This window comes from Myxocyprinus asiaticus, chromosome 21 (assembly GCF_019703515.2).
Source record: "Myxocyprinus asiaticus isolate MX2 ecotype Aquarium Trade chromosome 21, UBuf_Myxa_2, whole genome shotgun sequence".
NCBI classification, from domain to species: Eukaryota; Metazoa; Chordata; class Actinopteri; order Cypriniformes; family Catostomidae; genus Myxocyprinus; species Myxocyprinus asiaticus.
The window spans coordinates 18,107,926-18,133,560 of record NC_059364.1 but is presented as its reverse complement, the minus strand read 5'-3'; the positions used below and the strand labels follow the sequence as shown (position 1 = coordinate 18,133,560).

At 38.0% G+C, this 25,635-nt stretch overlaps 1 protein-coding gene across 2 annotated transcripts; it reads left to right on the top strand.

Annotated features, from left to right (window-relative positions):
* Positions 1-2,684: 2,684 nt before the first annotated feature.
* Positions 2,685-24,583, top strand: ercc6 (excision repair cross-complementation group 6). 2 transcript variants are annotated; one of them, XM_051648482.1, is made up of 20 exons: positions 2,685-2,831; positions 3,433-3,828; positions 4,740-4,860; positions 5,107-5,215; positions 5,509-6,205; positions 8,579-8,710; positions 9,070-9,228; positions 10,405-10,540; positions 14,106-14,276; positions 14,691-14,867; positions 17,366-17,482; positions 17,662-17,757; positions 18,540-18,758; positions 19,728-19,838; positions 20,810-20,929; positions 21,056-21,150; positions 21,596-21,741; positions 21,936-22,647; positions 22,987-23,065; positions 23,154-24,583. In XM_051648482.1, the coding sequence occupies exons 2-20, from the start codon at positions 3,443-3,445 to the stop codon at positions 23,586-23,588; spliced, it is 4,218 nt and encodes a 1,405-aa protein (XP_051504442.1). In that variant the 5' UTR covers positions 2,685-2,831; positions 3,433-3,442; the 3' UTR covers positions 23,589-24,583. The 2 variants fall into 2 exon arrangements, with proteins under 2 accessions (XP_051504442.1, XP_051504441.1); XM_051648481.1 differs by lacking the exon at positions 2,685-2,831 and having other exon boundaries at positions 2,861-3,828.
* Positions 24,584-25,635: the final 1,052 nt, after the last annotated feature.

The window sequence follows — 25,635 nt, the reverse complement described above, 5'->3', positions numbered from 1 at the left end:
TGAGTAAATAAATCATATCAGACCTTTAGGAAAGGAATTCTGTAAAATATACGACACTGTCTTGACAAAATAACTAATGCACAGTGTCTTTAAGTTTTAACTGATAACTCCTGAAGGATTAAAAGTAAAGGGAAATGTTCAACTGAGATTTATTAAGCACTTCTGACTCTCCTAGTTGCTCGCCAATTTATCAATAATCATCTGAAGCTCCACTAAGAAGTAACATTATCCCTAATATTGTACAACGATCTAACTTCAGGGGTCAGAAATACAAAGTAAGGGAAAGAGGTGACAGTTTAATTTATAGCATCAGAGTTTTGGCCTTCAGAGGCAAGTTAAGATTCACACGCTCAGGAGGATGATCCTTTAAAACTTTCCAGGTGATGAACAATGCAATTGTAAAATAGTATTTTGCAATCTGAAGTAAAGCACTTGATTTAATTATTTACTGAGGCCTACACTCAAGTTACACATGTCAACATTAACATTAATTTGTAACATTTGTAACATTAATATACTATTCAGTTAATGCTCAGTAAAAAGAAATTGTAATTTTAAAAGTGCTTTACAGTAATGAAAGTCCTCTCCACAAATACAATCATTTGTTCATTCATGTGTACAAATGTTTCACATTTAAAATGTTATTGATCAGATGGCAGATGTATATGCTTTAAATACATCAAGAAAAATTTCCAGAAAAACTCCAGGAATCCCAAAGCAAATACTTTTTCAAATTAAAGGGATAGTTCACCCAAAAAAATGAAAATTCTCTCATCATTTACTCACCCTCATGCCATTCCAGATGTGTATGACTTTCTTTCTTCTGCTGAACACAAACAAAGATTTTTAGAAGAATATCTCAACTCTGTAGGTCCATACAATGCAAGTGAATGGTGTCCAGACCTTATAAGTTTCAAAAATCAGGCAGCATAAAGTAATCCATAAGACTCCATATCTTCTGAAGCGATATTATAGATGTGGGTGAGAGTGAGAGTGGATATTTATAGTAAAAAGGACTTAAATATTGATCTGTTCCTAACCCTCATCTATCATATCATTTTTGAAGACATGGATTCAACCACTGGAGTCTTACAGATTACTTTCATGTGGCCTTTATGTGATTTTTGGAGCTTCAAAGGTCTGGTCATCATTCACTTGCATTGTAAGGACCAAAAGAGCTTTGTTTGTGTTCAGCAGAAGAAAAAAGGTCATACACATCTTGGGATGGCATGTGGGTGAGTAAATGATGAGAGAATTTTCACTTTTTGGTGAAATATCCCTTTAAGATAGGCTACATAGTGCCTACATCTTAAAAAAGTAATAATAATAAAGTAATTCACTTGTTATACATGACAGATCAAAGGCAAGTATAGTAGAAAAAATGTATTGGAATTTAATTTAACGAAAAAACATTTAGCAGCGGCGATTAATCAAACACTGGATATATCAGTCAGTACCTCTGTAATCCCAGGTTGACTCAATGCCATAAATATAATGTGATTTCCAACAGGACTTTGGAAGGAAACACGTGGTAATCGAAAACCTGCCATAACCCTCTGGCAGCAAACCCAAGGTCCAAGAACAATTGAATTTGGCTGGCATGATACCATAAGGAAAAAATAAAGTATCAAAGATGTGCACACCATGTACAGGATATTATGGAGTTGTTTTGGCCAGATCACTCATTCTGAAGTGTCATAAACTCTGTCATTTCTTATTTCATCAGGTCATTAAGGAAAAAGGACAACACTACTGGAAAACTAAATGTGAAGATATTAATGTATAAATAATACTTTCCTCATACCTGCTGGTTTTATTGGTTGGTTTCACACGTCCTCGTTTTTCATTTGTTTGCAAACTTGAAAATACATTGCAGATGTCTCTTGCAGTCCAGGAACGTTAGAACTCAGAACGGAAGTTTGAAATGCTGCTCATTAAATTAGATGCAGCACTTCTGCCATCTAGAGTTGATTCGACAGTATTTGACGCTTACGCAACATCTGTAATATTTAACACAGATAGAACTAGTTAAAATAGAAATAAATTATTTTTTCAGTATAAACCACCATTTTCAGTGACTTAAAATACCTTATAAAATGTAGGGCAACTAGTACAAATGATAATAAAAATTCAGAATCTTTCTGTAATCTTTTTTCCTTTTTTTATTTTTTATGACAGTAGTGCTTGATACCAGTAACTGTAGACTAGTAAATTGTATTATGGCGGATACCATGCTACATTTTTATAAGGGGCAGTTCACACCGAACCCTTTTTGAAGAACCCGTTTTTCTATTTAAACATGTGCTAAAGTAGACCACCGTCTTTGACCGCTGCGCTGCGTCTCTCTGTTTTTTCAGCGTCTCGTCTAGGAGTTTTTAGACTCCGTGTCAGGGTAAAAAGAACTCCAATTGTTTAAAATAATAATAATAATAATAATAATAATAATAATAATTTCGAAACACTTGCGTTCTGTTCTATTCGTGACGCTGCGTCCAGCTTTAGAGCGCAAGGATGCGTTCCATGTGAAACTTGGTGTGAACGGCCCCTAAGCGATTATTACAATTTTGATCTCAAGAGGGCGCTGCATGATCTTGTAAAACAATTTGACTTGCCGTACATTCACAACTTTGATCGGACTTTTATTTTGACATGTTTCCTGGCCGGTGACATTTAAACTGTGCTATAAACTATCTTGCTTCACGCTTTATTATGTAGCTATTGTATAACAGGTTCACATGCTAGATGGTAGTATACAACAAAACAACTAAAACATGTTAATGGATTTTACCCTAAACGAATAAATCATTTAAAAGTGTCGGGTCGTTTTAAAGGTTTGTTGATTATTTTTGGGGGGTTTTCCACAATCTGTGTAAGGCTGAAGGCAAACAATAATAATATGCTAGCATTTAGCAATTAGCAGACAAGCCTATATAAATAAATAACAAACGGTTTGCATCGTTATTAATTTTGAAAGCAAATCAAATATCAATATAACCATTTTGCTTTTCGATCGCTTATCAATTCGTCGTGGTGTGTGTCGTACTGTTACGGTTCAGCTAGTTGTAATATTCATGTAATATGTAGGCTTGTTTTTGTAATGTTCCTTGACTGTCACTGGATTTCCAAAGTGAAATAATTTTACCATGTTTTATGGATATTTAGTTTAACTGAGAAAGGAAACTCTAAAATGTGTTTCATTATATAAACTGTTATGGCACACTATGGATTGTCCCTGTTCCTAAAACAAAAATATTCACATTTGACAATTAATGCAATACATACAATGAAATGTGTGCCTTAGTAATCAAACATATCCAAAGTTGTCCCTGTTCCTAAAACGATAATATTTACATTTGACAATTAATGCAATGAAATGTGTGCCTTAGTAAACAAACATCCTAAGTTATTTTCTGAGATCATCCTTATTCACAGTTACTTGGCAATGCCAGTAGAAGGTAACAAGGACCAGGACCTCCATTCCCTGTCCAGCCCTGTCAGTGCCCTGACTCCTGGAGTTCAAGACGACAATGGCCTTTCAGTCCCAGGAAGCAGTAAGGAAGAGCCTGTGGCCACATGTCCGGAGAGTGTAGGGGCACAGAATTCTCGAAAATTGCAGCCTCTGCTTCAGATCAACCGTCAGGAGATCCGCTCAGTGGACCAGAGCTCTCAGGCTGCTGAGCTCCAGGGTTTGGGAGTGGATGTATATGACCAAGATGTTCTCGAGCAAGGTGTGCTGCAGCAGGTGGACAGGGCTATTCAGGAGGCCAGCCAGGCTGCAGCCAAAGCTGAAGCAGAGAAAGAATATGAGTCAGTGCTGGATGATGTTAGGTGAATTTATGCTTCCTTTTATTTAAGAGAGTTCACCAAAAAATGAAAATTGTCATCATTTACTCACCCTGATGTGTTGTGTTCTCCCATCGGACACATAAAGTTGTTGGGATGAATGTTAGCCTCAGTCACCATTCACCATTCTATTTCATTACATTCATTGCATTTCATTAAAGGGATAGTTCAACCAACAATGAAAATTCTCTCATCATTTACTAACCCTCATTCCATCCCAGATGCGTATGACTTTCTTTCTTCAGCAGAACACAAACAAAATTTTTTAGAAGACCTCCACTCTGTAGATCCATACAATGCAAGTGAATGATGACCAGAACTTTGAAGCTCCAAAAATCACATAAAGGAAACATAAGTAAAAACATAAGTCTGATTAGTGTCACTTTCACATCTTAAAGTGAAAGTGGAGAGTTAGAGTGAAAAAGGACTTAAATATTTATTTGTTTCTCACCCACACCTATCATATAAATTCAGAGAATGTGGAGTTAACCACTGGATTCATATGGATTACTTTTATGTTTACTGTATGTGCTTTTTGGAGCTTCAAAGGTCTGGTCACCATTTACTTGCACTGAATGAACCTACAGAGCTGAGATATTCTTCTAAAAATCTTCATTTGTGTTCAGAAGAAGAAAGAAAGTAAAACATCTGGGATGGCATGAGGGTGAGTAAATGATGAGAGAACTTTCATTTTTGGGTGAACTAACCCTTTTTTAAAGTCATATGGATTTGGATCAACATGATGGTGAATAAAGGATGGTTCCCTTTAGTCCTGGGATGTTAGATGATGGCAGTCAGATAATAAAGTCACAGCATTCAAAGCTGAAATTGTAATGTTTTTGAAAACTGTAATTGATATTTGTGATTGAATTTTGATTTGTAATGCACTTTCTCAGGTCATGCACAAGTGCTTTGAAGCACATCAACAAAATTCTGGAGCAGTTAGCCCCTCATGCTGCTTCCAGCAAGGACATAAGTCGGAAGTTAGAGTCTGTCAAACGACAGAAAGAGAACAAGGTCAGCACATGCTTGATTTATTTATCTTTTATAGAATCATAGATTGTTTGTTCAAAATGTGTCAGATAAACTCTGCCATAATGTAAAAGCTTAATCCATTTTGCAGTAGTTTTCAAACTAACTTTACTTTCCTAACAAGTTAATAGCTTGTAATATGTAAAAAATGCATACCTTTTAAAACAGACTGTAGAGGATTTTGGAACCCTTATTACACAATATATATAGAGTCAGATCATCTTATTACAGGAGAAGCAGTTAAAAAAGATCAGAGCCAAGCAGAAGAGACTGCAGGCCATTCTTGGAGGAGAAGATTTTCAGAAGCTTGAAGCAGATTTATTGATTGAAGATGATGAAGGTAAATTTAAAGCATACACAGGAGCTTTGCCATGGATTATTAGCTTACTCTTATCAATACAGTTTATTGGAAGATTTTATACCCTTTTGAACTTGCTGAACGATAATTTGGCTTGTGCCATGGGCGCCATATGATACACATTTATAGAATATCAGTAGACACAAAATGTTAGCTGTGACTCTTTTAGGCCTACAGGACCGGAGTATAAATGAAAATGGTGGCATATTGTATCAATGTTAATGTTTGAGTAGTCTGTTCTTGGTTATGATTGTGTTTTTATATTTTGTCTGAAGAACCAGGTCCTTCCACGTTGGGCAGCATGCTTATGCCTGCTCAGGAGACAGAATGGGAAGAGCTCATCCGCACAGGTCACATGACCCCCTTTGGTTCACGGATCCCACAGAAGCAAGAGAAGAAGGAGCCTCGGAAGGTCATGCTCAGTGAGAATTCCGGTTTTGACAAGTATCTCACAGACCAAGCCTTGTTAGCGGAGAGCAGGAAGAGACCCACCTCAATGAAGAAGATTTCCAGAAAGCACTCAACAGAGGCCATGGATGGCAAAGCGCAGAGGAACGGATCGCTGTCCACCAAAGATAAGAAACTCCAGAAGCGTATGCGTAAGCTCCAGAGGACCGCCCTGAGAGCTCACCCCAAAGCCAGGCCCAAGGTGGAGAAGGAGCCTCCGCAATCTAGGAGGAAAGGCTTGGGGGAACAGGCATCAGACAGCGAGGGCTCTGAGTACGTTCCTAGTGATGAGCTGATGGATCCTGAGGAACCAGAGAGAGACAATGAGTTCTGGGTGGATGAAGAAGAAGAATATGAACTTAAACCTTACAAGAAGAAGAACCAGGCGAAAACCAGGAAGCCCAAGGTGGAAGAGAGTGATGAATACATCCCCAGCAGCTCAGAGGATGAGGACTCCCAGAAAGGGGGGAAAGTCAAGAAATGTAAAGATGATGGAGATATTGAGTGTTACAGGCAAAGGATTAGGTAAGTTTAGCCTGAAACCATCATTCAAGTATTTATAAAAAAAAAAAAAAATGCATTTCCAAAACTGTCAAAATCATTACAGTCAAAGGCCATTCATAAAGTCTTATATTTAGTTAATGACTCAAGCAACTATACTTTGCCTAGTAGCACGTATGCTGGAACAGATAATCCCTAATCCACAAATGAAATTGGCAGCTGTCCCTTGACTAAGCAAATTCTATGCCTATTCATATTTCCTCATTATGGTGTGCATGTATTTATTCCAGTGTAAACATGAAAATGGATGGAAGCAAATCTAACAAGATTATGCATTCATATTTATAGTAAGCAAATTGAGTTGGCACTGTCACTCTCTCCATAGTTGGTCTAAATGTGAATTCAGCCACATAGTTATGGTGGAACTCAGCAATGCTGAGTGGTGGAGGTAAGGGGGAAAAAACATAATTAACTGAACCAATGCTTAGTCTTGACTTAATTACAAGTGCAGTCTCGGAAGCCCCAGATAAAGGGAACGGTTTCATTGCAGAGTGACAGGGCCAGACCCAAATGAAGATGGATTTTTTCTCTCCTTTTTTCTCTCTGTACCTTTCTTGGGGAGCTCAAACTCCTAATTGTCTGTATCCATCTTAATTTGCTTTTCTGACGACACTGCCACTAACTGCTGTAGCTTTCCCTCAAGCCAAAAGTGGGTCAATTAAATCTGCCCTGCTAGAGTGAGAGGGGCAGAGAGCTAAAGAAGGGAGATGGCTCTCACTATCTCTCTCTTCTCATTCGCTCTTTGTCTGTCTGCATTTCTTTGGCTTGGAAATTAAAAACCGAGGCAAGGGACTATCGGTACCTGCCTGTGCGTCACACTGTTAAGCAAATTTTCCCAAAGGAGGCATCTTTAACGGAGTCAGATTTTAAATGTCAACTGTTGACTTGTTTTAGTTTCAGAAGACCCCGTTTCTTAATCAAATTCTACATTATCACTTGATGTCATCAGCATGGGAAATGTTCCCAATGAGTCTGTCTGCTTGATGCATGTCCACACTGGACACAAGTGTCGTGTCACACCTTCAGTTGTCAGACACTCTGTTTCTATTTTTGGCATGCTGCAAAGATATTCCAGCCATGTTTCCAGGACTTTTCCTGTCCATCTCAAATAAAATTATTATAATTTTATTTACAGTATGTATTTAAATAACATCTTACCAGTACATCAAAGCCAGTTTGTGATGTTCTGGTCTCTGGCCTTCTAATTTAAAAAAATATTTTGTAGGGCACAGGTATATGCAGTTGTAGTAATGCTTATTACTTAAAGGAATAGTTCACCCAAAACTGAAAATTCTCTCATCATTTACTCACCCTCATGCCATCCCAGATGTGTATGACTTTCTAGTTCTGCTGAACACAAATGAAGATTTTTAGAAGAATTCCTCAGCTCTGATGCAAACAATGCAAGGGAATGGGTATAAAATCTTTGAAGCTCCAAAAGCACATAAAGGCAGCCTAAAAGTAATCCATAAGACACCAGTGGTTAAATCCATGTCTTCTGAAGTGATATAATACATGTGGTTGAGAAACAGATCAAAATGTAAGTCCTTTTTTTTACTATAAATCTCCACTTTCACATTCTTCTTGTGTTTTTGGTGATTCGCATTCTTTGTACATATCGCCACCTACTGGGCAGGGAGGATAATTTATAGTAAAAAGGGACTTTTATAGTAAAAATGTATCTGTTTCTCACCCACACCTATCATATTACTTCAGAAGACATGGATTTAACCACTGGAGTCGTATTGATAAATATATATTATTTTTTTGCTGCCTTAATGTGCTTTTTAGAGCTTCAAAATGTTGACCACCATTCACTTGCATTGTTAGGACCTACAGAGCTGAAATATTCTTCTAAAAATATTTGTTTGTGTTCAGCAGAAGAAAGAAAGTCATACACATCTGGGGTGGCATGAGGGTGAGTAAATGATGAGAGAATTTTCATTTTTGGGTGAACTATTCCTTTAATTTCACTAAAACTGCTGAGTGAGTTATAAAAGGGGATGATAGCCTTAACACAAAATTGATTCAGACACTTTATTATAGGATTCCACTAGGGAACAAAAACACTAACTTTTCAGCACCAGGCATTCCTTAGTGTGTATTCTAAAATTATACTCTTAGTCTACTATACTAATAGGATTTTATTTTCATTTTACTGATGCTGAAGTGTAGCTCACAGCTGATTGGTCCATGTTAGTGAACATTCTGAAATGACAAGCTGCTTGAATGGTTTCACTAGGTCGGTCACTTCCAGTGCAGACACGGTGTGAAAGGAAAATTCAAAAGTAGCTTGGTGGAGGTGAATTATAACACTGTGGTTCTGTTTTCCTGCAGGAAGTGGAAAAGGCAAAGACTTCGGGAAAAAGAGGCAAAGAGAATAGCGGGAGAGGAGGAGTCAGAGGACAGCGACGCAGAGTTTGACGAAGGTTTTAAGGTGCCTGGTTTCCTCTGGAAGAAACTCTTCAAGTATGGCTCACAAAATTCATTAAAATTATATACAATCAGCATTATAGTGGAAGTAGAGAATTGATGAAACCTGCTTTCTTAACCAGTCAAATACAATTCAAATTCTTAAATGTCTACAGAAATAGTTGCCTTGAACTGAACTGAACTGTGTGAAAGGGGGTGAAGTGCTTTAGGCTTAGAAAACGAGGACTCTGCTATTGTGTTGTGGATGTTTTACAGCACATCAATTGGGCAACACTTACGGCCCATTTATCCAGAATCAATAGAGATAATGGCTCTATGATTAATTCATCAGCCACCGGTGTTTGTATTTGTGCTGGGGCTGCGTTTTATGCGACATGTTTGCTTTTCTTGTTCAGGTATCAGCAGACAGGTGTCAGGTGGATGTGGGAACTGCACTGCCAGCAGACAGGAGGCATTCTGGGAGATGAGATGGGCCTGGGCAAGACCATCCAGATAATTGCCTTCCTGGCAGGCCTGAGCTACAGCAAGCTGAAGACACGTGGCTCCAATTACAGGCAAGGGACCCCACATGGTTGTACCCCTTGAATCTCCCTGGTCAAACACTTTAACTGCTCTGTTTTTACTCATCTTACTTTATCTGCTGTATTTACACTCTTTCTTTCCTTCTTTATCTGTCTGTCTTTATTCTGTGCGCGTTTTGGAGCTTTTTCCCTTCCAAAACTTGCTCATGTCTCATCAGCCACCTAGTCACGTATGCATTCATACATGTGTACAAACACTCATAAACATGCACACTCCCACCAACGCACATGTATATAGACATCGGCCGACTCCCTCACCCCTCCCAGACTCGAGTCTCGATTGCAATTAATATTTCAGCAGCTGGATTGCTGGTGGAGAGAGGTTTGGCGTGAATTATTAAAGACGTTTCAATTATGATATTCCTCTAATTCTCTTAGTGGCAACATCAAAGGAGAAACAAGGACGTGACATGAAAGAGAGACTACTAGTTGGGAGGGGAGGGTGGAAAATTAAACATGAAACATGTAATTAAGCAAGTTTAAGGTAGTGACTTTTTGCTTTTTTTTTTCTACGGGGTGGGGGCCCTCCTGGCTGGTCAATAAGCTGTCTGGTGTTGTCCATCCGCAAATTGATTGTTTGCAAACTCTATTATGGCTCGCTATCAATGGCTTTCACAATCCGGAATATCATATCAAGCTGTAATGCTCCCAAAGCCATTTAGTGCATTTCGTCAGTTTATCTCCTTTAGTGAACACTCACACGGGAAGGGAAAGCAGTACAACTGCCCCATCAGCTCATGGGGTTCATCACCTTAAGATACATTGTGTCAGTAGTGTTTGTTTGATTGTCAAGTCTCCAAAACTCAAGTTTTATTATGTTTTATAAAGGAGAAATGACTGGGAAAATGATCACATTGGTGTTAAAGGGATAGTTCAGCCAAAAAAATTTAATTCTGTCATCATTTACTCACCCTCATTTTGTTCCAAACCCAAATTACTTTCTTTCATCTATGAAACACAAAAGGGAATGTTAGGCAGAATGTTTGTCTCAGTCACCATTCACTTTCATTGCATCGTTTTTACATACAATGAAAGTGAATGGTGACTGAGGCTAACATACTGGGGCTTACGTTCCACATACGTTTCATATGAATAAGGTGAATGAATATAGTTACTCCAGTGTTGTGACCCCACTTACCTCTTGTGTAGGTATGCTGGGCTGGGGCCCACAGTCATCGTGTGTCCAGCCACAGTCATGCATCAGTGGGTAAAGGAGTTCCACACATGGTGGCCTCCATTCCGTGTGGCTGTTCTCCACGACACAGGCTCCTTTACCAGCAAAAAGGTGAGTCCTGTAGTCATCAATGCAATCTGTTGGCACTGAGGACGTCCCTTTTAGAGACATCTATATTGTTGGGTTGTCACAATACCACAATTTCAGTATTCAATTTACCAATACAATTAATCATTCTCAATACCAATTTCAATACCATAGGGGAAAAAAATGCTATTGTATAATTTAAACATATGCTATTGTAGAGTTTAAAAAGTTTAGTATTAATATAGTACATATTACATTAAAGCATTGGAATGTAGCTTTCAAGTATTTGTTAAAATGTAATTGTTCAACTAAAGAGTCAAAAACAAAGAAATAAATTAAAGGTGTAGTTCAACCAAAAATTTTCTCATCATTTACTCACTCTTATGCCATCCCAGATGTGTATGACTTTCTTCTGCTGAACATAAACAAAAATTTTTAGAAGAATATTTCAGCTCTGCAAGTCTTCACAATGCAAGTGAATGGGTACCAAAAATTTGAAGCTCCAAAATGCACATACAGGTGCATCTCAATAAATTAGAATGTCATGGAAAAGTTCATTTATTTCAGTAATTCAACTCAAATTGTGAAACTCGTGTATTAAATAAATTCAATGCACACAGACTGAAGTAGTTTAAGTCTTTGGTTCTTTTAATTGTGATGATTTTGGCTCACATTCAACAAAAACCCACCAATTCACTATCTCAAAAAATTAGAATATGGTGACATGCCAATCAGCTAATCAACTCAAAACACCTGCAAAGGTTTCCTGAGCCTTCAAAATGGTCTCTCAGTTTGGTTCTCTAGGCTACACAATCATGGGGAAGACTGCTGATCTGACAGTTGTCCAGAAGACAATCATTGACACCCTTCACAAGGAGGGTAAGCCACAAACATTCATTGCCAAAGAAGCTGGCTGTTCACAGAGTGCTGTATCCAAGCATGTTAACAGAAAGTTGAGTGGAAGGAAAAAGTGTGGAAGAAAAAGATGCACAACCAACCGAGAGAACCGCAGCCTTATGAGGATTGTCAAGCAAAATCGATTCAAGAATTTGGGTGAACTTCACAAGGAATGGACTGAGGCTGGGGTCAAGGCATCAAGAGCCACCACACACAGACGTGTCAAGGAATTTGGCTACAGTTGTCGTATTCCTCTTGTTAAGCCACTCCTGAACCACAGACAATGTCAGAGGCATCTTACCTGGGCTAAGGAGAAGAAGAACCGGACTGTTGCCCAGTGGTCCAAAGTCCTCTTTTCAGATGAAAGCAAGTTTTGTATTTCATTTGGAAACCAAGGTCCTAGAGTCTGGAGGAAGGGTGGGGAAGCTCATAGCCCAAGTTGCTTGAAGTCCAGTGTTAAGTTTCCACAGTCTGTGATGATTTGGGGTGCAATGTCATCTGCTGGTGTTGGTCCGTTGTGTTTTTTGAAAACCAAATCACTGCACCCGTTTACCAAGAAATTTTGGAGCACTTCATGCTTCCTTCTGCTGACCAGCTTTTTAAAGATGCTGATTTCATTTTCCAGCAGGATTTGGCACCTGCCCACACTGCCAAAAGCACCAAAAGTTGGTTAAATGACCATGGTGTTGGTGTGCTTGACTGGCCAGCAAACTCACCAGACCTGAACCCCATAGAGAATCTATGGGGTATTGTCAAGAGGAAAATGAGAAACAAGAGACCAAAAAATGCAGATGAGCTGAAGGCCACTGTCAAAGAAACCTGGGCTTCCATACCACCTCAGCAGTGCCGCAAACTGATCACCTCCATGCCACGCCGAATTGAGGCAGTAATTAAAGCAAAAGGAACCCCTACCAAGTATTGAGTACATATACAGTAAATGAACATACTTTCCAGAAGGCCAACAATTCACTAAAAATGTTTTTTTTATTGGTCTTATGTTGTATTCTAATTTTTTGAGATAGTGAATTGGTGGGTTTTTGTTAAATGTGAGCCAAAATCATCACAATTAAAAGAATCAAAGACTTAAACTACTTCAGTCTGTGTGCGTTGAATTTATTTAATACACGAGTTTCACAATTTGAGTTGAATTACTGAAATAAATGAACTTTTCCACGACATTCTAATTTATTGAGATGCACCTGTAAAGGCAGCATAAAAGTAATCCATAAGACTCCAGTGGTTAAATCTATATCTTCTGAAGTGATATGATAGGTGTGGGTGAGAAAAAGATCAATATTTAAGTCATTTTTTACCATAAAATCTCCTCCCTGCCCAGTAGGTGGTGATATGCACAAAGGATGCAAATCATCAAAAGGAAAAGAAGAAGAATGTGGAAGTTAAAGTGAAGATTGATAGTAAAAAAGGACTTAAATATTGATCTGTTTCTCACCCACACCTATCATGCCGCTTCTGAAGGCATGGATTAAACCACTGGAGTCTTATAGATTACTTTTATGCAGCCTTTATGCCCTTTTGGAGCTTAAAAAATTTGGTACCCATTGAACAATCCCTTTAAGAGCATTGAATGTTTTTCTCTTTTTCTTGTCAGTATTGTTGTTTGATTAATATTAACAACATAATAGACAGTGGCTGCATTTACATTGCAAAGCCTAATGCACAGACCCAGTACATTGACACAAATCAGGCCCTTTTACATTAAACCGACTTTGTTCACATTAAAATCTCACAAATTGGGCATTTTGACCCAATATTTTTGCATTACAACGAGTTGGTGCTTGATACCACAACAGACTAGTGAAATTACCTTTTTATTTATTTAGTTTAGATTAGGTAACAAAGTACCAGTATTTTTAATATTTGTACCGTAATGTAAACTGTTTCTTACCTCCCTGTGTGCAATCTCAATGGGACAGCTGACGATTTGGGCCTAAACTTTTCCATACAATGAAGCAACATGACAACAAGATTAAGATGAACTGTGTCGCTTTGGTCTGTAACGTTTATGCCAGAGTGATATTTTTCCCCTTGTCAGCAGCTATCCTAGTGTGGAGTCGAATTGGCTCCAAGGAAATGTTAAATTAATTAAAGCTAAGGTAGCAGGAGCTGCTATGGGGCAGTTGTGAAGTGTTTACTGTGAGTGGTCTTCACTGTCCCAACCGCCCCCAAACGCCCCCCCCCCCAACCCCATCCTGCCTGACACAGTGATTAATGGGGGTTGTTGTCTGGCAGTCCGTGCTTTGCCCTCTAGGTGGAGAGTTGGTCTCAAGAGCTTGTGAGAGATAGACAGAGGAACGTTTATGCAGCGTTGGCACCTAATGATACCGTCTTCACGCTAACACTAATAGTCCTGTAGAGCAGATGTACCTGATTAATTGGCTACAAAGTAAAAAAAAAAAAAAGTGTGTGTGGGGGGGGCGGGGGTCTGGAAACAGAGGTTAGTCGCTTTGCACATCTATAATTGGAACACACTTGAGACCATTTATGTGAAACGTCAAAGCAGACATATAGATTAGTCGTTCTGATGAAGACGCAATCGCCGGGGGCCTGATACCGGCAACCTATCACAATTTCCTCAATTTAATTAACAGCCAAAAAATACATCGTTGTGCAAGTGACATAGCCGATAGGTTTACAACTGCAGCTGAGGCTGTTGTTTGTTGCTGATTTTCAGGAGAAGCTCATACCGGAGATAGTGGCCAGTCATGGCATCCTTATCACTTCCTACTCATACATACGCATTATGCAAGACTACATCCAGAAGTACGACTGGCATTTTGTCATCCTGGACGAGGGCCACAAGATTAGGAACCCCAATGCTGGGGTAACAATGGCATGCAAGCAGGTGACCTTTGCTCTCTCTTCAGTAATAAATCCTTTATTTTCCAAACAAGCTGTCATTGTTTAATACCACAGAAATACTCACAGGTAAAATAAAGCCCACAAAAGCAGTCTTGTGTCATAGCTAGTAGATCTGAGACCCAAAAGGATCTTAGTTCAGACTGTATCAATTGATCTGAGCTCCAGTGTTAATATTGATCACTATATAAAAAAAAAAGAATACACTGGAAATTTCACAACACTTTGATTTGATATTGATTAAGCTAAAGCTAATGGAGCTTTAAAGCCAAATCCATCATAAAAGGGTCTTTATTGTCAAATAATATTTAAGTATTGATATATATCTATGCTGTAGTTTTCTATGCTAGCAAATTTCCAGACTATCGTATACAGTATTTTTTTTTTGTCAACTCCATAGTTCCGGACACCCCACCGTTTCATCCTTTCGGGCTCACCCATGCAGAACAACCTCAAAGAGTTGTGGTCGCTCTTTGACTTTGTGTTTCCAGGGAAGCTGGGGACTTTGCCTGTCTTCATGGAGCAGTTCTCTGTGCCCATTACCATGGGAGGATACTCTAATGCATCTCCAGTACAGGTAAATCATGCATCACACATCAGAGCTTATTGATCCATGCAGTTAAAGTTCACTTACTATTCATATGCAAACCTAATTTCCACCAAATAAAGGTAATGAACACAGAACACACTGGATATTAAACAGACTTAGAAAGGCCTGTATTAATTCAAAAGCATATAAAACCATTCAAACAGCATGGTGACGGCTGCATGGTGAATGAAATCTAGATGTGCCATTATTCGGAAACCTTTTTAATAGCGCACTTACTTTATGGATTTCATTTCCGAACTGCTTAAAAAAGGCTATTGATGTTTCCTCTGCCAATAATAAAAACCTTTACTAATTATTAATGTTATTAAATGGTTGTAGATAGCTAACCCCATGACTCATGGCACTCTCCCTTCCGGGCTGTCTGCACAGTCCTGCAGAGCAGCTTCATACTTTCATAAATTTAGTTTTAGTGGATATTCAGTTGAGAAATGAGAGCAAATTTTAGAATTTTGCAATTAGAATTTAGACATATGACTGAGTGCATAACACATTTATTTGCACATAAATTACATTGATTATTATTGGAAATGGTCAAAAAAATTTTTGCCAGTTTCCTATTTAAATTACTTCACGTTTCATGGTATGTACTGTATACAGGTAGTGGACATGCTATACTCCATTTAAAAACAGCATTTCATCAAGACCTCTTATTAGTTGAGAGAATATTAGTTCTCAAATAAATGTGTCACACCACAGGACCATTTAAAATAGTGAAGACGTGGTGTCGAGTCACCGTACCTGAAATATTCACATTTCCTTATACATTCATTTAAATATTAAAACCTGAAAAAAGTCCATGGACATGTTATGTGTCAACCACCCTTATCTATATATGAATGGAGATCTGGTTAAACATAAGCCTTTTCTGGTCAGTTCTCATATTCCGTGCATTTAATCAGAAAAATTATTGTTGAACATCTTGAGCATTTCGCAGTCAGCTATCCATTGTGTCCATTACTACAGCATATGCCCCCTCACTACCTTTACACACATTTAACCTCAGCTTCTCTCTCTCTCTCTCTCTCTCTCTCTCTCTCTCTCTCTCTCTCTCTCTCTCTCTCTCTCTCTCTCTCGCTTTTGTTTTCTCATATGGCCCTAATCCGGGCTCTTTGTATGCCCTGCAGTGTTGTGGTTCTACTGCAGGCTTTCTTTTGATCTGCAAACCCCTTTAAATTACAGCTAAATGGCATTTGGCCTAATGCTGGATCAGGAGAACATTATTGATAAAAGAGTGCAGCCCCCCTCTGGAGTCCAGCAGCACTCTTATGAATCTTTAATGTGTCAGTCTGCTGATAGGAGGAGATGAAGAGAGCGAGCTGCTGTTGACATGCCTCAGGACACACTCATTTGTTTGGCTTTCATAAAGTGTATTGAAGTCAAAGCTTGTTAATTAGCCAGTACTAAAACATGAATAGATTTTAGTTGGTCTGTTTGCTGATAATAAAAATGTCAAATTGTCCATAAACCTGTTTTGAGGTTTTTAAGTCTATGTATTAGAGCTGTCAAAATAAACACGTTAACGCATGCGGTTAATTTAAAAGGTTTTACGCGTAAATGTTTCTTAATCGCGATTGCCACATTTACTGTTAATACAACATAAACCAATACAAACACAGGTTAGAAGGGTGGAACCTTTGCAATGTGTCTGCCTGGAGTTATTACACTGACGCACACTTCACAACACACACAACAGCCGTGTCAGTGATCAAATGATGGAGAAAGAAGCTTTCAACTTTATTTGTTGTACAAAACAAGCCCAGATGGGACTTTTGACAGAAATCAAGTATTTTTCAGCCTGTAATTACCACAGAAGCACGTCAAGTCTTAACTATCACCAAAACGCAGAATGAGATGTTTTTGTCTGCAAGCGCTTTTCAGGTGGAGTTCAAAGAGGCACTTGACGCTGTCGTTGACGCCCTGATGCAAATCATGAATGCAGCTTCACGATTGCTGTAACAAAGTGGATAGCCACAGTCTACCAGCAGATTAATATTGTAGAGGATGAGAGTTTAATGCATTTTGCAATGAATATGCAATCTATGTGGGGACTTGTTCTTTCAACTAGTCAAACTCCCACTTAGACTTTGGGAAACGTTTAATGTTACTTGAATTGATGCTATTTTAGTGCATTTCTATCTTTATACCGTGGAAGGCTTTGTTTGGAAAATGTTAGTAAAGCATTATATTGTTACATTTTTCCTAAGAAGGAAATAAATGCATTTTGACAGGAAAAGAAGTATATTTAGTCAAATTTCATCACTTTCAAAATCTGCGATTAATCGCGATTACGAAAAATTATGTGATTAATCGCCCTTTAAAGTTTTAATTGACTGACAGCACTACTATGTATATATTGTATCAAAAGTTGCTTTTATGTTTCAGGGGGAATATGCTGTTGTGAGCATATTGTATTTTAAGACATGATAGTCACAAATGGATTTATTTGTTGTATTTATAACCCTCAGGTCCAGACAGCCTATAAATGTGCTTGTGTTCTTCGTGACACCATTAACCCTTACCTGCTTAGAAGAATGAAGGCTGATGTGAAAGCAAACCTCTCCTTACCTGATAAAAATGAACAGGTGCAAACGTGATACCTCTCACATATGAATCTATTAATTAGCTCTATTAGTTCATTTGTATATTTTATCTGAACTGGAAATGTCTTTGCATAATTGTTGTCTTATTGTCACAGTTTCATTCCAGCCAAACATCAACAATTACAGTGTATGTTTTTTGTATCATTTTATTGTCCAAACAGGTCCTGTTCTGCAGGCTAACTGAAGACCAGCGCCAGGTTTACCAGAACTTTCTGGACTCCAAAGAGGTTTATCAGATTCTGAATGGAGACATGCAGGTAATGGACCCATGTGTGAAACGCTAATGGGGAAATACGATGAGCAGAGAGAGTTTAATGTGAATGCTCATGCTCAGAATTGATGATCTTTTGTTCCCCACATGTGAAAAGCCTTATTTATTATTCAGTTTACTTAAGAGCGGGGACATCCTCTCTCTTTATATGTTTACATACACCTTCAAAAGCTTTTGTAGATCTTCTGTTATTTGTGTAGTGTGATGTTTGAACACTCCAATCCTTCTAGACATGTACTCAGAATATGCATACCAATTAATTTGCTTTATAACCTTATCAGGGAGATGCAGAATGTAGTTAAATAAGTTATCAACAGATGTCTTGTCAGCCTTATAGAACTGTGGATATGATTGTTGTAGTATATGTAGTCACTTCAAAAATGAATGCCCTATGATCTACTGGTTCTATGTGCATAGTGTCATCGCAAGGAAATGCACCTCTGTACAAACTATTCATCACAATGCTCCAAATGTGTTTTGCGGAGACAAAAGCTGTGGGTTGCACAGCAGTTTACAAACCCCTCTTATGTGGTCACAAACTCCATTAAGCCACATATATAATGCAACGACTGCTGCATTTACCTGAAGGAAGAGGCTTTACTTTGCTCTGGTCAATTATCTTCATTAAATTAACCAAGTTTATTAATATTAAGATTTGTGTTGACTCTTATCTCTAACATTGAAAGACAATGTTTTTTCTCCCTCCACTAAATACATTAACATATCCATCCGGTGTATTAACCTCAATTCCTTGCCCTTTTGTTGCAGGTGTTCTCAGGCCTCATAGCTCTGAGGAAGATCTGCAACCACCCGGATCTGTTCACGGGCGGGCCGCGTTTGCTGCGGGGCATCCCACATGAGCAGCTGACCGAGGAGGAGCACTTCGGTTACTGGAAGCGATCTGGGAAGATGATTGTGGTGGAGTCACTGCTACGCCTGTGGTTCAAGCAGGGACACAGAGTGTTGCTTTTCACCCAATCCAGACAGGTCAGCATCAGTGTGTCAGAAAAGAACTTTTTCATTAAGGGGCATTATTTGCCCCCTGGCATTTTTCTACCTTTATGAGGGCAGATGTTTTCTAATCATACGAAGAAGAAAAAAATCCCTTTATGTCAAATACTTAAATGTAATCAATTTATTAACATACATTTTCAATTAGAATAAGTAGATCTTATATTTTATGCAATAATATGTATACCTAGGCCTTGAATAGAAAATAAAGTAATAAATCATATGTTTCCAATAAAACAAAGAATTCACTGCGGGTGCTTTTTTTGCCCGCATTTTGAATTTTGGGGACATTTTGTCTCTTTCAGTAGCATTTTTGCCTTGAGCCCCTATTAATTTCTGATCCTGGTCAGTATGAAGGAAGAAAAGGTTAAGAAATAAAGAAAAAGGGATTATCAGATCACTTTGAGACATAATAGCTCACGGCTGTTATCTTCTTCACTGACTCAACCACTCCTCTTCTCTTTATTTGAAATGTCTTTATTGGATTTTTTCCCTTACTTAATCAGATATTTAGTTATACACTGGATTAAAATGTTTGCACAATTGCAAAGATCTTATTTGTTGATTTTATCCAAATTTAAATAAGTAGATCTATCAAGCTGTTGCCTCTGCAGACATGCCTTAAGTAAAGAAGTGTGAAGAAGCCCAGAGTATTGATAGATAAGCTGCACTCATGCTATCTTCAGCAGCACCCACTAAAGGACCAATAAAGTTATTATGTCATTTTGCCCTCTAATAGAATTCATTATGAGATCTTATTGCATTGTAGGGTGTCTGTCAGGACCCAGCTGTCTTTGTTCAATAGAAATGAGATTTGGCTTCAGAGAGAACCTAAAACCCACACAGTTGGTACTTCTGTACATGTAATATTAATCTCACTTAATCCTTTTAGCACTAATCCTGTTCTCAATGCTCTGTCTGAAACCATTTCTTCCACACACACAGATGCTGGAGATCTTGGAGCTGTTTGTGAGGGAGAATAGATTCTCCTATCTCAAGATGGATGGCACCACCGCCATTGCATCCAGACAGCCTCTCATCACTCAATACAACCAGGTGAAGGAGATTGTTTGTGCTTATTTTGCACTATTTTAAAGGGATAGTTAAGAATGAAAATTGTCATTATTAACTATAATTAATAAATAATTATTATTTTTAATTGTCATTAAAAAAAACTCATGTTTTTTCAAACCTGTGTGACTTTCTTATGCGGAAGACAAAAAATGTAGTACTGTGAGGCAAAATGTTAGGGACCAACGGCCTCAATTTTATTGAATGGGAAAGAGCAGCGTCATTCTCCAAAATTTCACCTTGTGTTCCACGGATGAAAGTAAATTCATACGTATTTGGATTGAGTATATGATAATGGAAATTGAATTTTCACAAAAATAAAAATCTTATCATTTACTCACCCTCATGCCATCCCAGATGTGAATGACTTTCTTTCTTCTGCTGAACACAAACTAAGATTTTTAGAAGAATATCTCAACTCTGTATGTCCATGCAATGCAAGTGAATGGTGATCAGGCCTTTGAAGCTTCAAAAAGCACATAAAGGCAGCATAGAAGTAATCCATATGACTTTAAATCCTTTTTCACCATAAATCTCCACTTTCACTTCCAGAATGTGAAAGTGAAAACTTATAGTAAAAAATGACTTAAATATTGATATGTTTCTATCCCACCCCTATCATATTGCTTCTAAAGACATAGATTTAACCACTGGAGTCGTATGGATTACTTTTATGCTGCCTTAATATGTTTTTTGGAACTTGAAAGGTTTGATCATCATTGACTTGCATTGTATGGATCTACAGAGCTGAGATATTCTTCTAAAAATCTTCATTTGTGTTCAGCAGAAGAAAGAAAGTAAAACACATCTGGGATGACATGAGGGTGAATAAATGATCAGAGAATTTAAATTTTTGGGTAAACTGTCCCTTTAAGTAGATAGAGTTAATTGTGATGGTTATGGTCTTTTTGAACCCCATTTTATTCACTGTTGTTTTTGTTTTTTTTAACATTCAGAACAAGGACATCTTTGTCTTTCTCCTGACAACTAGAGTTGGAGGTTTGGGAGTCAACCTGACTGGAGCAAATAGGGTTGTAATCTATGACCCAGACTGGAACCCCAGCACAGACACTCAGGTTGGCCACAGCAGTGTCTCACAATCTGAAAACTGTTTTTGCTCTATTTATTCGATGCATATGTTTTAGTGTTGATGCATTCAGTGCTGATCAGTATTGATGTGAACTGCTGACCTCTTGCTGTAGGCACGTGAACGGGCCTGGAGGATTGGCCAAAAACAGCAGGTGACAGTTTACAGGCTGTTGACAGCTGGAACCATTGAAGAGAAGATTTACCACAGGTTAGTTTCATGTGATTGGGTGTTTAGATGGAGGTGGTAATGGTAAGGAGGACTATTACAATCCATAATGTTCTACTTCTGTCTGCAGGAGCTCAATAGACAGTAATTGAAATGCATTATTTTTTTAATTAGATATCAACACAAATTTGCTAATTGGTCGCTAAAGGCAGTCCTAGACTACTGTGTTATTGGTAGGGAGGCAATGGGAATTTCGAAAGACTATGAAGAGCTCGATTGTTCACATATTAATTTTCTGATTTCAAACTAACCAAGACACAATATGCATTTGTTAAGCAGATAAACTGTCCAGCAGGGTGAGATTGTGGCATGTCAGTGTTTAGGCTATAAAGAAAATTATTCTAGAAATGTGGGACTTGGGTGTATCATAAAGGAGATTAGAAAAAAAACAAAAAACTAATACAGCATTTCTGGTCGTTTTCCATAGACAAATCTTCAAACAGTTTCTCACCAACCGAGTGCTAAAGGATCCTAAGCAAAGACGGTTTTTCAAATCTAATGACATTTATGAACTTTTCACTCTGAGCAATCCTGAGGGCTCCCAGGGAACAGAAACCAGTGCAATATTTGCAGGTAATTCATTGATATGGTAAGATTTCAAATATATTTGCTTTTGCAAGAAAGGCACTGTTCATTTGGCCACAAAGAGAAGATGCATTGTGGTCTGTATTTATAATCAGGCAATGTAAATTTAATGAAAAAAACATGTTTTTGAATGGTAGATACATAACTCGAGTTATTGTGTTTTATTATTTTTCTTTGTATAGGCACAGGATCAGATGTGCAGATTCCAAAAAAACAAAAGACATCCCGTCCATCTCAGGGGACATCACAACCATCACAGTCTCAGTCATCTGCATTTTCTGTTGATGACCAAGATGCCATATCTCAGTCAGAAAACAAAAATGCTACCTCTATTAACAGTCTCTCAAAAAATGATGCTAAAAGGGACAGATCTGATTTTGGGTCACCAAACAATCACTTCAAATCTCATTCCATTGCTGATCTTTCAACAAAGAGTGCAAGTAAAGATCTTTGTTCAGCAAACAGCTCTCAGAAGCACAGAGAGAAGAAAAAGCACTGTGAAACACCAGAAAAGAACAACTCGCACTCAGATGGACACAAACGCAAGCATAAAAAGCGCAAGCACTCCGAGGATGCCAGATTTGAGGGCCATCGTATTTCTCACCTGGTGAAGAAAAAGAGGTACAAGAAAGAGGAAAATGAAGAGGAGGAGAAGAGGAAAGATGAGAGAAAGAGTGATGATTATGTCTTAGCCAAACTCTTCAAAAAATCAGGGATCCACAGTGTCATGAAGCATGACACTATCATGGAGTCATCAAACCCAGACTATGTGCTTGTGGAATCTGAAGCCAACAGGGTTGCCAAGGATGCACTGAGAGCTCTGAAGATCTCCAGGCAAAACTGTAGGCTGCCTTTCTCAAGAGGGTCTACACAAGCAACCCCACCTCCAGTCAAGTACATCTACCTTTGTTTCATTAAAGAGAGAGTTCACCCATAAAGGAAAATTATGTCATTATTTACTCACCCTCATCACTCATCTTCGTTGTTCCAAACCCGTATGACTTTTTTCTTTCATGGAACTCCAAAGGAGATATTAGGGATAATGTTAGCCTCAGTCACTATTTACGTTCATTGCAAAAAAAATGTTTATATTATTTTAATCATACAATGCAAGTGAATAGAGATTGAGCCTGTCATTTGTGTGTGTGTGTTCCACGGAAGAAAAGTCGTACAATGCTTATAAACAAAAAGAAAAATAATATGTGGCTGTTAAAATGTCTGCTTTGTTCTTAGGAAAAGGTTTGGGCAGAAGAAAAACTCACTACTTTCTCAGTCATCTGGTATAAAGGTAAAATCATCAGAGAAATGCAAGGTACATTACAACATCCTGTGAATCCCTGATAGAATAATAAGTGGTTATTGAACACTCATGTACTCTAATGCTGCTGTTTTTAATCTAGGATGCATATATCATAAAGAAATCAGGTGTTAAAAAGCCAGGATCTGCTGCTCACTTCAGCGGTGAAGGAGCAGAGGAGGAATCTGCTTCTCTGTCCTCATCCTCTCTTTTAGCTATGATGAGGGCCAGGAATCACGTCAGTCACCCCCAGAGACAAGAGGATGAGGAGGAAGAGGAAGAGAGAAGGACACAATCTGCTGCTGTACATGCAACCCCAACAGAACACGATGAGCTTCTGGTCGACCTGAGGAACTTTGTGGCCTTCCAAGCTCAGGCGGATGGCCAGGCGAGCACCAAGGAGATCCTAGAGTACTTTACCCCAAGACTCAACTCCACACAGACACCAGTTTTCAGAGAACTGCTAAGGAATATCTGTGAGTTCCACAGACTTCCTGGACAAGAAGGGATGTGGAAGCTTAAAGCTGACTACAGGTAAATTGAGCGGAGCATATTAAAACCTATTAGCTGAGGTGCAGAATCTCCAAATGGAATGTATACCTCACACTAGGGAACTGCAGGTGATTCGATGCATTAATTATTTTTAAATTACGGAATGTGTAAATGTGTTGTATAGAAACAATTCAATGAACTTTCCAGAACTTTCCAGGTTGACCTCTACAGTACAATTATTATTATTATTATAATTTTTATTTTCTTTTTTTTCTTTTTTTTTTTTTTGTAAAACTGTATATCTCCAAAAATATTTTCTGGTGTTTTTTTGTTGTTGTATTATTATTTTTGTATATATTTGTTTGTTTTTGTATAATTTCTGGAAACTGCTTAAACTTGATGCTGTTGTAATTGTTTTCAATGTTTTCTTCTTTTTTTGCCCCCGAATAGCTTAATTATTGGTACTCAATGCTACTAATAATGTAATTTCTGTGGCAATAATGGAAAATGTAAATTTATCTAGGGGTATCACCCTATAAACTTAAATCTCTCAGTGCCATTTATTCACTTGATTTTTAGTAAGTGAATGTTTTTATGTGCTTTTGAAACTTGTGTTATTTAATGTCTGAGTAAATACCTCTACCTCAAAACCTGCTTTCTGTTCTTAGAGAAAAAATGAGAACCAATACATTTTCAATATGTAAAACCAATGATTGAGTTTACACAATACTGGACACATTGAATGGTTAAGTGCATTTAATAAACATCATTCTTTGCATCAACTCAGTGTTATTAAAACTTGATGTCTTTAGTACATTTTAATAATATGATCAAAGGAAATGTAATGCATCATTAGATGATGAGCCAGAAGATATACCACCTCAGTGGGGCTTATTGGAGCTCATTTTGAAAAGAACTATAATATTCTGTTCTTGCGCATTAATCACCATGCCATGAACTCTCTCTGGGACAGGGTGTTATTTCTTGCAAATTAATGTTTTATGTGTCGGAGATGACTGCTGGTCTTATGTTTGACACTAACACAATAGCAATTAATAATATTTTTCAATAAATATTTTTACAATTGTGAAAACTGATTCCATTGCTGACCATGGGACTGAAAGTTTTACAAAACTTTGACTGGTGCTAATAGGTTTTTCTTTTGCTTTTTGCTTTTCGTTTATGCGGCCCCATGCACACAGTTGTTCTGTTCGTTAAAAATTAAAAACAGAAATTACTCACTTGCATTTGCACTCTAAAGACGTCTTAGATAAAGCACTTTTTGACACTCTTGTTTCAACTGGCATATATATACTGCGCTATTATTCACTCTCTCTCTCTCTCACACACACACACAAGCCGTGGAAAATCCTTGATCTAGACTGGATCAATCTCAATACATCTCTTTTCTCTGTCTCCAATATATCTCTGTAATAATACAAATGTCAAGAAGTGATACAGAGCTTTGTCTCCCAGTTTCCGATGCATTTTGACGAGATCATAACACAACTTTATTTTCAGCGGTGCATAAATTAATTACACGCATTTAATAACTAAAATATCATTATATTCCCCTCTTAATATCATAAACGTTCTACGCCAGGGAAGCACTTAATAGTGCAGGGGGCTATAACAGGCTATTATCCTTGTGTAATGCTATTAGAGAACCAATTATGCACCATTACGCTTGCTTTTTTGCAGTTTATGTGATTTCATCCAATGCCGTCCTCGACTTCAAAATTTCAGATGGTACTCGGAGCCTCATTTCCAGCAGCAGAGGAGCGACGGTGTCTGCGCGTGGCGTCCCACATGCGTTTTAAAAGTAATTGAAAGGGTCCCGCTGCATATAATTTACGCGAGAGTGGGAAATAAATCTTTGGACCCCTTGCTGTGAACAAAATCAAAATTTAGACCTGCGAGCGCACAGCCAGTGGATTCTCGTATAAAGTGGACCCCTAACCCATATAATGAGCAATTACTGGTCTGACAGCCAATTTTAAATTCAAAAACAGTCATCTAGATTTTTAATATAAAAAGCAACTGTATAAAAAGTGCATCATGCTTGTGCCCGTGTGTTTGTAATTTGGGAATAT

Bases quoted from the DNA above. Each gene is read 5' to 3' on its own strand.
- ercc6 (XM_051648481.1), top strand. From the start codon at position 3,374: ATGTGTGCCTTAGTAAACAAACATCCTAAGTTATTTTCTGAGATCATC. The intron at 4,861-5,106 runs GTCAGCACATGC...ATCTTATTACAG, and splicing joins AACGACAGAAAGAGAACAAG to GAGAAGCAGTTAAAAAAGAT. The intron at 18,759-19,727 runs GTCAGCATCAGT...CCACACACACAG, and splicing joins TTTTCACCCAATCCAGACAG to ATGCTGGAGATCTTGGAGCT.